At 39.5% G+C, this 15,328-nt stretch overlaps 1 protein-coding gene across 1 annotated transcript in view; it reads right to left on the reverse strand.

Moving 5' to 3' along the window:
- Positions 1–13,813, reverse strand: part of DOCK2 (dedicator of cytokinesis 2) — a gene marked incomplete at both ends in the record, with an annotated part of 154,066 nt that extends 140,253 nt beyond the window's left edge. The window contains 5 exons of the mRNA XM_079542135.1: positions 1,305–1,401; positions 1,548–1,603; positions 2,145–2,185; positions 5,176–5,259; positions 13,774–13,813. Coding sequence (XP_079398261.1) covers positions 1,305–1,401; positions 1,548–1,603; positions 2,145–2,185; positions 5,176–5,259; positions 13,774–13,813 — 318 coding nt within the window. The remainder of the gene's footprint in view (positions 1–1,304; positions 1,402–1,547; positions 1,604–2,144; positions 2,186–5,175; positions 5,260–13,773) is intronic.
- Positions 13,814–15,328: the final 1,515 nt, after the last annotated feature.

Below are 15,328 nucleotides of genomic sequence, written 5' to 3' on the forward strand. Positions count from 1 at the left end.
CTTCCCACCCACCCCTCTGCAACTTGCTGACAATGTTCTAGGTTATGCTGGCTCTCTGGGTCCACTTCTCTATAGAGCTCAAATCCACCAGTTGTCAGCACAGGTAAAATATTATAAGAAATAGTTGGCCTCTATATAAAGGATAGTTGGCACCTGCCAGAATATTTCAGGTTCAAATAAAAAAAATCAAATTCATGAATTGCTTCTACAGTTCTACTGATCTTCCCTCCTAAACAGTAGCTTTCTCATAACAGAGCATTACAAACTGGACAAACGAGCACCATTTCTAATAGAAGTTTTTTGGTTTTTTTCTGCAAGGAAAAGATGCTGATGCAGTGACTATTTTGACCTATTTCTCTGAAATCATTATGACTACAAGGCACTTATCTCTAAGAAATGTACAGTTAAGACAATGAAAGTGAAGAAGAGGCTTCTGAAAATTGCTGGTTGTTAACAACTACACACTTCCAGTAGAATTCTAGCACCCCAGTAATATAGTGAAGCTTTTTCTAATGCATCTTAGCTATATTTAGTACTCCTGTCTTGAAACTTGTACAATCCACAGAGAACAAGAATTTATAAGCTACATGACACTAAGGGTTGAAACTAAAGGCATGAAAGGCACTAAAGGCATGCCACTCTTCAGTTTTAAGTGAAAGTTTTTCGAAATAAAGCCATTGAAGAAAGTGGTGTGATGGATTCAGTCATGAGGTACTCATTTAACAATCTTCCCAGATCCTGCCCTACATCTATGAGAAGACACTACTTTGAAGAAGGCCTCAGTGTACACCAACAAGACTAAATACAAGGGCAGCTCCAAAAGCAACGCCTCCTATTTTATCATGTCAGCCCAAGACATCAGAGGTGGGATGGCAGTGGAGGCTGAACCTTCCCTGCAATGTTCCGTTACATTTTATTGCTGTGTGACAGATGGCAGCAAAGGGTCTGTCTGACAAAACTGCATGGAGGCATGTAAGAAGCAAAAAATGGCACCCACTGACATTCATTACTGCTTGCTGAACACTTATGGAGACCACACAGTGGTGCTTCTCAGCAGTGATGGCAGTGGGTCACTTTCACAGGAGCAGATTTTTACAAATGTGTCATGCAGCTCTTGTTTATCTGGTCAACTGGTGAGAACACAGCCAATGGTGGTGACTATGTTGAAAAACAGGGCTTTGTAGTGGGGGATTTGATCTATCAGAGTTACTGTGCTCTTTGTATCTATTGTAGTTTCCATGGAAATAAATAGCAGGCATTACTTTTGTGTAGCAGGCCACACACATCACACCAAAATGTCATACCACATAGAGCTGTTTCCAGATGCTTCCCCATTCCCAGAGTGTAGTGGTAACTTCTTGAACTAATGGAATTTCAGCAGGTATTACATTTTCTGTATGTCTAAGAAAGGGAAGAAATTAAAACAACAAAAATTTACCAGTTTTTCGTGAGTTTATATTATGGTTACTGTGTTTAAGGCGTATAAAATGCGTTATAACTCATCATTTAGCAGACAAGATGCTTAACATAAAAATTAAATTCAGTACCTTTTCTTTTCAACAGTAACTTCCTTGATGCAAATAAAAGATTTAGGAAATATTCCCTGTAGACAGAGGAAAAAAAGTTACAATGCACTCTGTTATCATTCTCAGCATCTGATGTGTCCTGGCTGTACTACAGCTGAAACCTTTTAATTCATCCTGAAGGAATGTTTGACTATCAGTCTATCCACGACAAACCTCACGTGAACTAGCATATATAGGCTTAATAATTGAGCTAAGATTTTGATAAATTTTTCTCTATGCAGGAGATGAAATTCATAAGTGGTACAAAGCCTGGGACTAAATGGAGCCTTGAAGACCTTTACGAAAAAAGTAAATTAATTCAAAAGTTATTTCAAGTGATATCCTGATCAGCCTGTTAACCTGAAGGCACAGCAATTATTTTTTCATCACTTTGTTTCAAACAATGCTTATTTCTAACATTTACCAACATTGTTCAGAATAAACACTGTTCTATTCATCTTGAAAGGAAAGAGGAGAGAGATGGCAGAGTTCACTGATCAGAACAGAATCTGGTAAAAAGAAGTATCAGTCAGCTGATTCCTTAAGAACAGTCTCATAGGAGTGAATAGTGGATCTTACCTCTGATCCTTTATGTCTTACTAAATATCCCTTGTACCAGTCTAAAAGAAGGGGAGAAAGAGTACACTCAGTACGATAGAGCACGTACCTGAACAAACATACAAGCCTTTATTTTTTTCCCTCCATGTAAAAGCTATCTGGCACAGGATGTTAAAAAAAAAAAAAAGGTTATTTCCAAAAAATTCAGAAAGACAAATGAGTAGCAGGAAATAGTCAGCAAGGCTTATACACAGGCAAGCATGATCTGCTTTCAAGTCTTGCACAGAAGGAACAAATGTTCGTATGCAGAATATAACACCCCCACACTTGCACAAAAAAAGAGGATAAGCATTTTTACCTTATGTATGTAAAGGTTTACACATTTATAGAAGTTGATAAAGCTTGATAAAACATCACTTGTTTTACTGAAAAGCCCTTTAAGCTCTGCTGATTGTGTTCTAGGTGTTAAGCCAAAGTAATACAATTTACTTCATTCTGTTTTCTGTGGCTACACACAAGTTCTACATGCATGTTTTGCATGTGCAAAACAAAAATAGCACAAAGTGTGCCCAGAAAAAACAACTACTATCATTCTTCAGCTGCAGCTGGCAGCATCTTTTTAAGGCATCTGATGGAAGATCTGCTTCCTCATGCACAAGATGAAAGTTGCCACTTCTTCACTGGCAAGCATAATTCATAAACAAGCTATGACATATTTTAAGAGCAGAAAATTTGTAACAGACATTTAGATTAAAAAAAATGACCCTACAAAATTACCACTTCCTTTGCCAGACTGTAATGACAACTTCTCTACGACTTTAGCACGTTCCAGGTCAGAAACCTGAGATGCTGGTTATTTCTGCAGTTAACAGAGGCCAAAGCATACAGAGTCTAAAAAATTATGTAGACTTTTTAATTTTTTAAAGACTGCAAGAATTGCTACATGTAGCTTTGAGAGATGCATCTACTGACTGTTAGTCTAAGCAATTTTTTTTTTTTTACAGCAATGCTCACAGACAGTGCATTTCTCTTACAAATCCCCAAACCCCCACAGTTCTTGTGCTCAAAAACATCAGAGATGCATTTTCTCAGATGCTCTTTTCTCAAAAAACTTGCTGTTTCCAAAAAGCATAGAGGTCTGTGCAGTGGAACAGAGAACTGACAGGGCTCAGCCAGTCTTCTTGCAAGACTTATGACCAGTGTTCTGCAGCACTGAACTCTCTAACTGCACAAAGCAGTGGTGGCCTTACCTCCACTATTATTGCATTTAATAAGATACAACCTATAGAGCAAGAAGGACGGAGATAATAATTATGATTAGGTTTGCAAAGTTTGAGGCAATTCATATTTTTAAGGATAATTTTGATGTTTTACCTCATCTACTATATTGTTGACAAAACAGGAGGGGGATACCACCTAGAGAGACCTGGACACACTTGAAAAGCGGGCACACAAGAATCTAATGAGGTTTAACAAAGATGATTGCAAGGTGTTAAACTTGAGTCAAGGCAAGAACACATTGAGAACAACCCAGCAAAAAAAGATTTGGGTGTCCTGGTGGATGAAAAGCTGGACATGAGCCAGCAGCGTGATCTTGCAGCCTGGAAAGCCAATGGCATCCTGGGCTGCATCAAAAGAGGCTAGCAGAGAGAGAGGTGATGATTCACCTCTACTCTGTCCTTTTAAGGCTCCATCTGGAGCACCACATCCAACCCTGTGTTCTCCATGACAGGAAGGATGCAGAGCTGTTGGAACGGGTCCAGAGGAGGGCCACCAGGATGATCAGAGGGCTGCAGAATCTGCACTACGAAGACAGGTTGAGGGAGTCAGGCTTATTAGATTGGAGAAGAGAAGGCTCTGGGGAAACCTCACTGTGGTCTTTCAGCACTTGAAGGGCTCTTACTGACAGGAGGGTGGGGGGTCTTTACATGGTCTGATAGTGACAGGGGGGGAATGGCTTTAGACTAAAAGAAGGCAGATTTAGGTGAGATGTTAGGAAAAAAAATTTTTACTCAGAGGGTAGTGAGGCACTGGAACATGTTGCACCAAAACGTGGATGCTCCATCTCTGGAAGCATTCAAGGCCAGGCTGGGTGGGATCTTGGGAAGCCTGATCCGGTGGCTGGCAACTCTGCCCAAGGCAGAGGATTGGAACTGGATGATCTTTAGGGTCCTCTCAAGACTAAGCCATTCTATGATTGTATGAATTATGTGACTGCAGATCGTAAACAAACAAAAATACATCAGTATTACAACGACTTTTGAAAAGACAACCAACTTTTAATAATTGCAACACCGTTGCTTTACGGTAGATGAAAACTTCAATCACTTTGATGGACACAGTATATAATTCAGTCAGAACATGAAGTATAAATAAGGATGAATACACTGTTACCACCTGCATGCCAGTATCAACAATGAAATCAGCTTTACAAATCTACAGAGTTGATGTTCTCTTATTCTTCTGCTACTTGCATTTATTTTATATTTATAGCAGTTGGTCAGCTATGCCAGCTCTGTAATCTTAGGTCACCATGTTGAATATTTATCATGCAATACTCGACTTGGACTTCTATTGTTTAATATGTTCAGTAAGCTGGATGATTTATCATGCTGACCTAAATGTATTTTGAACAACTAGATTTCCTTCTTGTATTGTAGGAATACAGCAGTGCCGAATAAAAACAATTATGCAGCATCAGTAACAAATGTCTAGCAATAAATATTTAGATTAGAAGCAAAATCATAACCTGTTAAGGTTTGCCTCGAATCTAACGTAGCTTCCATCAGGTACAGCCTGACATGAACTTCACAAATGACATTTACCTTGATGCTTCCTCAGTTTGTAATGGCTTCTCAAGGAAACCACATGTCCTGTAACTTTTCTGCTTTTGGCTTTCCGAAAATGAGTAAGTTCTTTCTTAAAAATAGAACAGTCACCAATACATGCCAAAAACATAATCAGACAGCTACTTATGTAACATAGGCAAACGTATGTAATAAAGGATTAAATTATTCAAACGGAAACTATAACTTTAAGTCCACTGGCTTACCTTCACAGGACTCCAAGATATGGACCACATCACCAATTTGCAGAGGTAGCTGTTGTACTCCTGTGCCTTTGAAATTGTATATTGCTGAAAATTTAGAGGGCAAAAATACTGATTTTCAATACAGCCATAACTACAGTTAAACTGATAAATAGGCACTTATTTGAATTCTGATACTAGATAAATAGACATGAATAAATAAAGAAATACATGGAGCTGTAATTCTATCAAGGAGCTTCATCTCAATTCCCATTACTTTGTGCTTGCACTTGTGCTGAAAAAAGCACAGGAAGAAAACCAAGCCATTATAGCAAATACTCTACTATTGCATGGAATCATAGAGTTATTAAAAGCAGCAAAAAATCACTAAGATCATCAAGTCCAAATGTCAACCCCATGTTTGAATGCAGATCAGACACACACACACATACACACACACACATATCTGTACATGTTTGCTGTCATGCAGATCTGTTAGTCTGCTGGTCGGACTGAGCACACAATTTACATGAAGTAGTTGTGATGCCAGGGCGAATGGGCACAGAGAGATGTGTGCAAAGTCAATTTACCAAATTTTTCTGAAGATGCTTCGTCTTAACGTGAAACGGTTTCATTTGGAACCAGTTAAAAAAAGTCCTTATTTTTGTGCATTTAATCACTCTGAAAAAGAAGAGTGGCAAATTTTAGAAGTCTTCTAATCAGAAGATTATCTGTATGTTGTTTGAGAGAGCAATCAAGAAAAATGAGCTTCTTTACTTGTTCTTATATTCTACGGCTGCAGGATGTGGGCTGCTATGGTAAGCATTCGTTTCTGTACTTTTTTCTTTGTGTGCTTGTTTATAGACTTTCACAATAGTGTTACAGATTAGAAGTGGTTATTGGATCCATTATCACTCAGGGAAACTACATAAAATATGTAAACCTAAAACCAGAATTAAGCAGCACAAGTAGGAACAGCACAGTAACTGCCACTTCTGTGGTGCCAAAAAGGTGGTAGCATACAGGGTTTTCTTCCTCTCTTCCCAGTCCATCCATCCATCCAAGGCATCCAAACACGCAGTATTTTGAGCAATAAAGATTCTTCAGAAAGGTCAGTTTCCAGTCAGCATATTCCTACATATTTTTGGTACCCTTCTCCCTGAGGCTTCTAAAGCTGCATCTTGATTTCTGCTAGGCCAAAATGTTTGTCAACGACACATTTTGCTCTAACATTTCACTTAAAATCACGTTTAAAGTCTCAAATGAGCCTTTCAAGTGTGTGTCCAAGGTAGAAACATAGAGCTAATATTTCCCATTTATCTTCCATTGATTGTTTCTTGTTAGTCTTTATACTTCATTATACTTTTACAACAAATCTGTAGGAATTTAGGAGCCTTATTTAACAAAAAAAAAGTTATTTTTTCCTGTTAACATGGAGAGGCCTTCCCACCAGTTCCTCCTCCTGGTTGTATAGATAAAGATAGAGAAATTCAATTATTAAACACAATGAAAAAATAGCAAACCAAATAAGTTGAAGAGACTCTGCTTTGCAGATTAAGCCATTCATTCAATCAAATCTTGCTGAAGTGACCCAGCTAAACACAAAATTAAAGTGATGTATGACTGTGTTTAGATAAGCTGTCTTTTATAATCTTGAAGAATTCAGTAAGTTAAGATGGCAAGTAACCCTTGTAAGTACATAAAACATTACATTTACAAGTACTTGCCATCTGTTTCCATCAGAGTGTGTGAGGGCTGTGGAGCAGAGGCTATTGCTGTTTTCCTGAAAGATCCACACAGATTCAGCTACTGTTGACTAAAATACACTTCATATTTCAAAACCCGCACTGCTCTACTTCCAATTGCATTTCTCTCAAAATATAGATGCAAATGACTGAGTCATATATTTAAGGTGCACATTGGTTTTGCTTTCTGCTAATAACTCCATTAATAACAATTAATATAATGAAAAATGCAGTAACTAACTGACAAAAGGAAGTGGCTTTACCAGCTAAGACTTTTCTATATGACTAAGTAGAAACTTGATGGGATGTTACTGTAGCATTCAGACTTGTTTTTGGTGGGAAGTGTTTAACAAACTCCTACTAAAGGTTTTGAACTATAACATAAGGGGGGGGGGGCACAAGGAGCTGAGAGCAGACAGAATGAGGACAGTGACCTAACGTGGCCAAAGGGTTATTCCATCCCATCCTTTCCATCCCATCGTGTGGGGAAAAAACAAACAATAAAACTGAGGGAGCAGCGCTGAAGGATACTGTCCCATTTCAAAGCAGGACTCTGAAGTGGTGTAACAAGAGTCACAAAACAAGCCATGCCAGCAGTGGGTCAGCATGTGGTGAGCAATTGTTTTGTGCACCTCTTGTTTTGTACATATATATTATTATCACTACTATTGTTTCCTTTTCTGTCTTGGTAAATAGTGTTGTATCTCAACCAACAAGTTCTACTTCATTGTATTTTTTCCTGATTCTCTTCCCCCTACCACTGGGAAGGGAGAGTGAGTGAATGACTGTGTGGTGCTGAGCTGCCTGCTGGGATGAAGCACAGCATAAATGCAAGTATATCTGCTGTTAACTTCAATTAATATCGTTTCCATCCAAGTGTGACTCTCTTCTCTTAGATCACTTCAGAGTTCACCAGCCAAGATTCCTTCCTCTCCACCTTCATATGTGCATGAATATTTTTTGTTTTATTTTGCTCTTAAAAAGTAATATAATGTTTAAAAATAAAACTGCATGGATTTGAAAATTATTTTCCTAACATTTCCATAAGAATGATTACAATGGGATTTTTAAAAATACACCCTCAGAAACTGAGGTCCCTTCAAATCACTCTGAAGAATGTTGCCCCTCTCCACTGGCTGGCATCCTTCATGCCAGTTATAACTCTCCTGCTTGGAGAACTGCATGTTCATTCAAAAACACAGGATCAAGCACAGAAAACACCAGGTCAGAGTGCTGACATGAACATTTTTCCAAGTTTAACTCCGTTCAAGTACAAGTGGGCATCTTTGGAGCATGTCCAGATTATCCTTTCTTGTCATACAATATGAAGACAGTAAAGAAGTGTAAAGACAGTCTAAGAAGCCATTCTGACATCACTCTGCCACTCTTCAAGCACTCAGAGAACAAGGAAAGATATCTAATGGTGTCCACTCCAGTATCAAAGAAAAAAAAAAAGATGTGAAGGCTAAATGAAATATTAAAGCCAGAGCTGTTGAGTATGTTATTCCACATAAAAGGCAGTGAGCAACATATGAACATTCCTCCAACTGGATATATATAGACAATACATGCAGATGCTACTGTAAATCTACATATGGCTGTACCATGACGTATGTATGCACACGTGTACCAAAACAACCATGTGACTCTGTACAAAACTTCATTTACTTACAAAAAGGTAAATAAATTACCTTACCAAAAGGTAAATGAAGCAGCTGTTCTTTGATCAGAGTAGGATTCCTGTTTAACTATAAATTCCAGGGACAGCTGATTGACACGGGGACACAGTTAGCATTATCGAAATTAGATTGCATTCTCAGCTTCAAAGACAAGGAGCCACGTATTCACACAATTAGACTGTAGCTAAGGCAAGGCAGGATTGGTAAGAAAGGAGTAGTCCATTTATTAACCATTTATTAAGCCATTTATTAACCCATCCTTCCTGTCTGTCCTTCCTACTTATTTTCCTTCACATGAACTCCTGCTCCTTAAAAGAAACGTTTCTATTAAATTGCTTCACTTGTGAGTGCCGCTTTTTACTAACAGCCTTCTTGGTTGGTTCCTTTGGCTACTTTCCTCTCTGCCATTTAAAAAGAATTTGAAAATAATTTCTCAGGTACAGTTTTACTGAATCAGTTCTTAATTTCACTTTACCATAGTAGAATTATCTGCAATATCTGTGTCCTAACTCATGGAGCTCTGCTGCATATTCCAACAGCCTTAGTGGACAGCCTCAGCCATCCTGTTCCATTTTATTTTGGGGAACATTACAACTCCACTTTACGAGAGGTAACATCAAAGTATCACCTTCTGTCCTGACTGATCTATTACCTGTGTTCAGCTACCACTTTTTTCCTGATAAAAGCCAGTATGAAATTACTCAGCTCAGACACTGACAAACCTTGTATAAAAGTATTACACAGTCCTAACACGTGTGACTCGTGCAAAGAAACCTGTAAATTTTGTGTTCTAGTATCCTGAGCGAGGGATCAGCCTGTAACTGCCACAGAACAGGTCTGCTATAATAAATGAAATATGGATGAAGTTCTAATAAAGATTCCAGAGGTCCAAGGTACATAACAAACCTCAAGGATTGGTTTGGCCAAATTGACTTATGAGCTACTGCAAAGTAAAGCTGTGTGAATGTACATTTCCTCGTGTATTTTATAGCCAGATTGATTTTTTAGGTGACTTATTTTTTTTAGAAGTCGTTATGAAGAAAAGTATTGGGCCAGGCTTTATCATTTTCTTGAAAGATTAAAGATTGCCTTCTCAGCTTATTTTTCATCTTGTTTCAGGTTGCTTTTGATGGAGAGCCAGATTGCTGCTTCCCGAGCAGCTGCAGCAGTCTGCTACGTTCAGGGTCTGCATTTCACAGAGCAAGCAACATGTTCCTTCTTCTTGTACACAGTGTTTGTTCTTATAGCATGCTTAGCATAAATGTACACTACTTCTATGGCTGGAAGCCAGCTATCTGGCATATGCTACTTAATTCACTGAAATAGCAAGTGGGCAGGGATCTCAACCAAGACTTGGGGATCTTCCAGATGAATTCAGAGCACTACTGCTGGCTCCAAAGCAGGCTGGATAAAACAGTCCCGAGCTGAAACTCCTGACTGGGCACTGAACTGCAAACTGTTAGGGATGCTGTTAATAAAAGGCTTAGAAATTCAATATGAGAATCATTCCCCAGAGACTTGAAAACAAAGGCTTCTGGAAACACAGAAAACAAAAAAGTCCGAAGTGGTCAAAAAGCTTTGTGTTTATAACTTGGGAACTCCACCAGCATTAATGAACTTGGCCTCTGTGACTCAGCTGGTCTGTTTTTCTTGATTTACAGAGACTACAGAAATATGCTTACAACACAGCTGTTAAATTCCAAAAGCACTTTGTGACTGCACTTATCCTTAGCCCACCTTCTAGGCTTCAACTCTGCTTGAGCTTCCTACTGGTAAAGTTCAGTAGCTACACTATTTTCCATTCAATCTGTAAAAGCATAAATGTTGTTTAATTTTCAAACACTCTTCTCAACACCCTTCCAAAGAAAAAAATGCCTGTACCTAAATCCTCAGTGTGACCATTTCCCTGATTATTTTTTCCTGTTTTGTTGCTGAGCAGGTTTTAAAAAGTTTTGGAGTCTATTCTCATCTAATTACGTTATAAAAGAAATAAAATACATTTTTAGTTTCCCACGTAAATTAAGGAAAACCAAATAAGCTGCGAGTCAACAGCTAGCATGGCTAAGAAGGAAGTTCTGTATATAAGCTGCAGTTCTCTTTCAGCCTTGCTGACCTTCCTTGAACGTGCAGTTTTCTATTAACTTAAGTAATTGTGTGACAGCAGAAACTGTGAATAAGACCAACAAGAGAAGATTACATGCATTTAACTGGTATTTCATTATTGTTGGAAAATCCATTTGACTATTGTACTCATCTTTCCTGTTCTGTTCTGTAACAGAGTAGATTCAGACATGGATATTGTCACTGTTTGTGACATACAAGCTTAGAAGTCCTTCGTGTCATGCTTTCCTTAAGATCTGATATCTGCCAGCTATAAAAGTTACAGACTCAAATTTACAGTAAGCCCCCAGCGATACAAAGCTTGATGATCTTTTTAAACAGTAGGCTTATTTCTCTGTTGGCCACTGATAGTCCAGCTCAGACAAAGGCATAGAATTTTTTCTTGAGTAAGTTAGCCTGTAGCTAACTAGGTTTACTTCTTTCTGCCCCACAATGTATGTAACAGAAAAGATACCATCCTCAGGAACTATGACAGTGCCAAGCATAAGTCAGACTGCTTCTTCACAAACTGGACACATAATTTCCTTTACTTCAATAAAACTTATCAAAATTACCAATCTGGTCTGGTTTTGAACACAGAGTTCCTTAAAAGCATGACATAATTCACTGCGCCATTTCCCATTATGCACACTCCCTCATCCCTTTTCACTGTTCCTGTGTTCTGTTGATTTTTAGACCAACAGTAGCTGGCTGATCCTTGAACTAAACTCAACAGCAGTCCAGGAGCTAACTGACTTCTAAATTGGCAGCAGGAAATGTATTTGCAAATAAAAGGAAATATACATGTTTGCTTTGTCCTCACCTTCACTCTTTCTGACATTAAGCTACTTTCAGTGACCTGGACACTTGTATGAGAGCAAGTCAGTCTTCCCTTAGTGCTGGCCATTAGCTGACAAGCTATGCTGGATTGCTGGTGCTTGAAAATTCCCCAAGTTCTGAAGCCCCTCATCTGACTTATGATAGAACAGATTGCAATGTTCACGGGACTAATATGAGTAATACAAACTGTCTTTAGCACATCAGCTAAAGACTTCTTACGCTAATAAATCATTCTCATAATTTCCTGGCTCTGTTTTAAACCTCAGTAATCAGATTTGAGGAGACGGCAGTTACCAGGGAGATGGGTGGGAGGAGTAGCAGCAATATTTCTAGCACACATTTCAGAAAATGGCACCTGCACATAACTGTAATTGCACTGATAGTGCCCTATGAGCTGCACACAGTCTGTACTCTAAGGGTGTGCCATGCTTAGAGATGATGACTTCTGAGAAGGCAGCAAGAGCACAGTTCCACTGCAAGGTGCAGTAAAACCAGCCCTTCTGAGTTTTACAATTCCCCATCTCTATAGCTGAAATAATGTTGAAAAACTGTCATTATGTGTCTTCTCTTGATTGATTCTTACGGACCACAACTAAAACACACTAAGTGATTTTAGCTCATCTTGCTATTTTGAATTGAATAGTCTGAAGCCAGAGATAGATTGGACTACTGCTATACAAAACTACTTATTCTGAATACTGAATTTTAAGCAAAGAAGCATCCAATCAACATGCATTGTTAGCCTTTATGAAAACAAACATCTCTGCATCTCATTACCAGTTTATGAAATAAAAAAGTTTGTGAAAGACATCAGGTGTTCTTCACTGCAGCTCTCAGATATCACAAAGACTACAAGGTCACATCAGCTTTTTATATACTCAGCAATCACACTGGCTGTGAAGTGATCAATTGGCAAACTCCCCCTGCTACCAATGCCCAGCAGTGACCTTGGCACAAATGACAGCCGTCAGAGTGCAGACCTCCTCAGGAGACGTGCCAGGCTGCTGCACTGGGGCAGCGTGCACACAGAAATCACTGAATCACACTGAACACTGTCAGGTTACATAATGGTCTCCCATTCTGTTTAAAACCAGTGCAAGAAAAGCTCGACTTCTCTGTAATTATGTAAATCATTCCAACCCACAATAACGCCCTGTAAAAAGCCCCCAGAAACGAAGCTTGTTCTATATTATCCTTATGAAGGGCTACTCAGTATCCAGCACTCCATCCACATGCAAGATACTCCATCGCCAGTAGGCACGCAGACACACATCCAACAAACACAGTCCTTCGGGTCAGTAACTTTTAGGAAAAAAGTGCAGAATTACATGAAGTACATGAGATTATTTGTAAAACTCAGAAGAGCTTTACGCACATTCATTTTCATATACTGCCACCAGAACAAGCTCCTTCTGTTTCACAGTTCTGCCACTGCTGCACATGGTAGTTGAACAGGAAGACATTCTTTTCCTCTTATTAATTCCTTGATTCACTTTAGTTCATGAAGCCGTTCTGCTCATGCTTTTAATGAATATCAAATATTACACCCCAATTTAAATGAAAAGATTTTACAGTAATTTGGGGCTTCCAGGCTATTAACTACGCACTAGCATGTAACAAACTAATGGAAGCATAAACTAAACCATGTTCCGTACTGGAAACCTACAGTTAACTTCAGCAAAGAATTACCTTCGAGTGCTTCAGTGCTGACTGCTAATTTTAAGGCCTTTATTTTTTTGTTTTTTTAACTGCAATTCAGTCCTTTATGCAAATTATTAATTTTATGGAAAACTGCTATTGGAAAAGCACACTCCTTCCAAAAAGCACTTACTAACTCGCATGCACATTTTTCAGTAATGCTAACCCCAAATGACAACTTAATGTTCTCTGAGGAGAACTGCACGATTCCCTTTCCCTGACGTCTGTCCACTGCACCCTCAAGCTGCTCCTTGTTCAATGAGCAGCAATTGTTGCACGTGTTTCTAAAACACAGAGGTAGGAAAAGCTGCATTACTGTGGCAGTTCAATGTTTTAGAGCAGTGAGAGCACGGTGGGGCAGAAGCAGTACCTCTCCAAACAGGCATTCACATGCTTCTTGTTGCCCTCTTTGGAAAATTTGAATTTGGTATGAAATTGACCATTTCAGTTAAACCACCATGGTAAAGCGGAGGGTGTTCTCACACCAGAGATAACACCTACCCACATCCTGTTCAGAAGTTATGAGGACAAAATTCAGAAGGCAGCTCACTGTTACATACCCACACCGCTCTTCTCCGTCTTGTGCCACGTTGCCATCATGCATCAGTCTGCGCCGCTCCGCAGGGCGCCCAACACGGAGGAAAACAAGGTTTGTGCAATGCAGGTTTCAAGATGGACAACCAAAAAAAGGAGCTGGAAGGAAATCTGTTTCTCAGCTGCTGTTACTGATGACGAGGAGGAGACTGAAGCTGGTCGAGGCAGCTGTATGGGTTCTGCGAGATTTGCTGCTCTTCTGAGCTTCCTTCCTCTTTTCTCAACTTGAGATATTGTACCAAGTGCCGTGGGGGAGGGGAAACCCATACTGGGTGTTTCTGCTGCATGACACTGGCTGTAACACATCAGCAAGCAAAAAGAAACAAAACCACCACACTTCTCTCCTGCACGACGCCTAAGCTCGCATCTCACTGGAGGGGTACTGTGAGCAAAGCCCAGGCACCCAAACTACACCTTCATGCTGCCAAGAGCTCTCGTCTTCAACTAAATCAGAAACATTTGAAATCGTCCGACTCCACAAGACATCTTAAAAACTACTTTCTTTTAACCCGCTCTGGAAAGGTTTTATGTTACAGTCACGTTCTCACGTGAGAAACGAGGCAAAGACAAAACCACATTTCAAACTCCACCCGTCCCATCTTGCAATGTTACATTTGCAGAGTTTCTCTTTATTCTCTGAGCAAAGCAGCACTACCCTGAAGACTCGTTATCTAAACAAAATTTCAACAACTAGCTTAATATGAATACTTACAGCCTCTACTTTCACACAGGCTGCCATGCAAGGTAACCTACACAACGTTTTGGGACGCAGAGATGAATTACAGCTGTTCACTGACTGGACTACGTACAACATACAGGATAAGGGTCAAATACATGACACTCATTCATGTTCTTTACTTGCAGTTTAAAATATGTGAAAACCAGAAGATACTTATGCTTTCTTTCTGCCTTGCATGGTACAACAAACCCATACGACCATCCTGCCCTCAGGATACTACAGAATCACAGACCTGGATTGTTGGCAGGGATCTCCAGAGCTGCCCCAGGGAGCAGGGATCTCCAGGGAGCACAGCCAGGTGCCCAGACAGCTGTGGGCAGCCTGTTCCAGAGCTCCATCACCCACACAAGAAAGAAGTTCTTTGGATCACAACAGCGTCACAACTGTTAGTCAGATGAACGGTTTTAAAAGTGCTGTGCTACATCTGTCAGGAAATTTTTGATAACACAACAGGCCGGTTCTCAATTTTAACCAGCAGTCATAAGAAGTCCCAGCTGCCAGATTTCTTCTCTGTTACACAAGGTACCCCAAAATATATTTCTAGAGAGAATAAAAAAGCCTTCACGATGCACAGTAGAAGGATTTGCTAGCAATCTATGAGAAAAAAATAACTTGCTAAAACAGCACACTGGCAGGCATTCCATGTTAGACTTACTAACATGAGCTAGATTCTGAGCAACTGTGATTATCTACTACTAAGGACACTTTCAGCTGCAGAGTCCCAAACTACTCTTCTCCATTTGAACACTCGTTTTCAACTGTCTCTCCTGAAACTGGATCTT

Source organism: Tetrao urogallus (genome assembly GCF_951394365.1).
Source record: "Tetrao urogallus genome assembly, chromosome: 14".
In the NCBI taxonomy this organism is placed as follows: Eukaryota; Metazoa; Chordata; class Aves; order Galliformes; family Phasianidae; genus Tetrao; species Tetrao urogallus.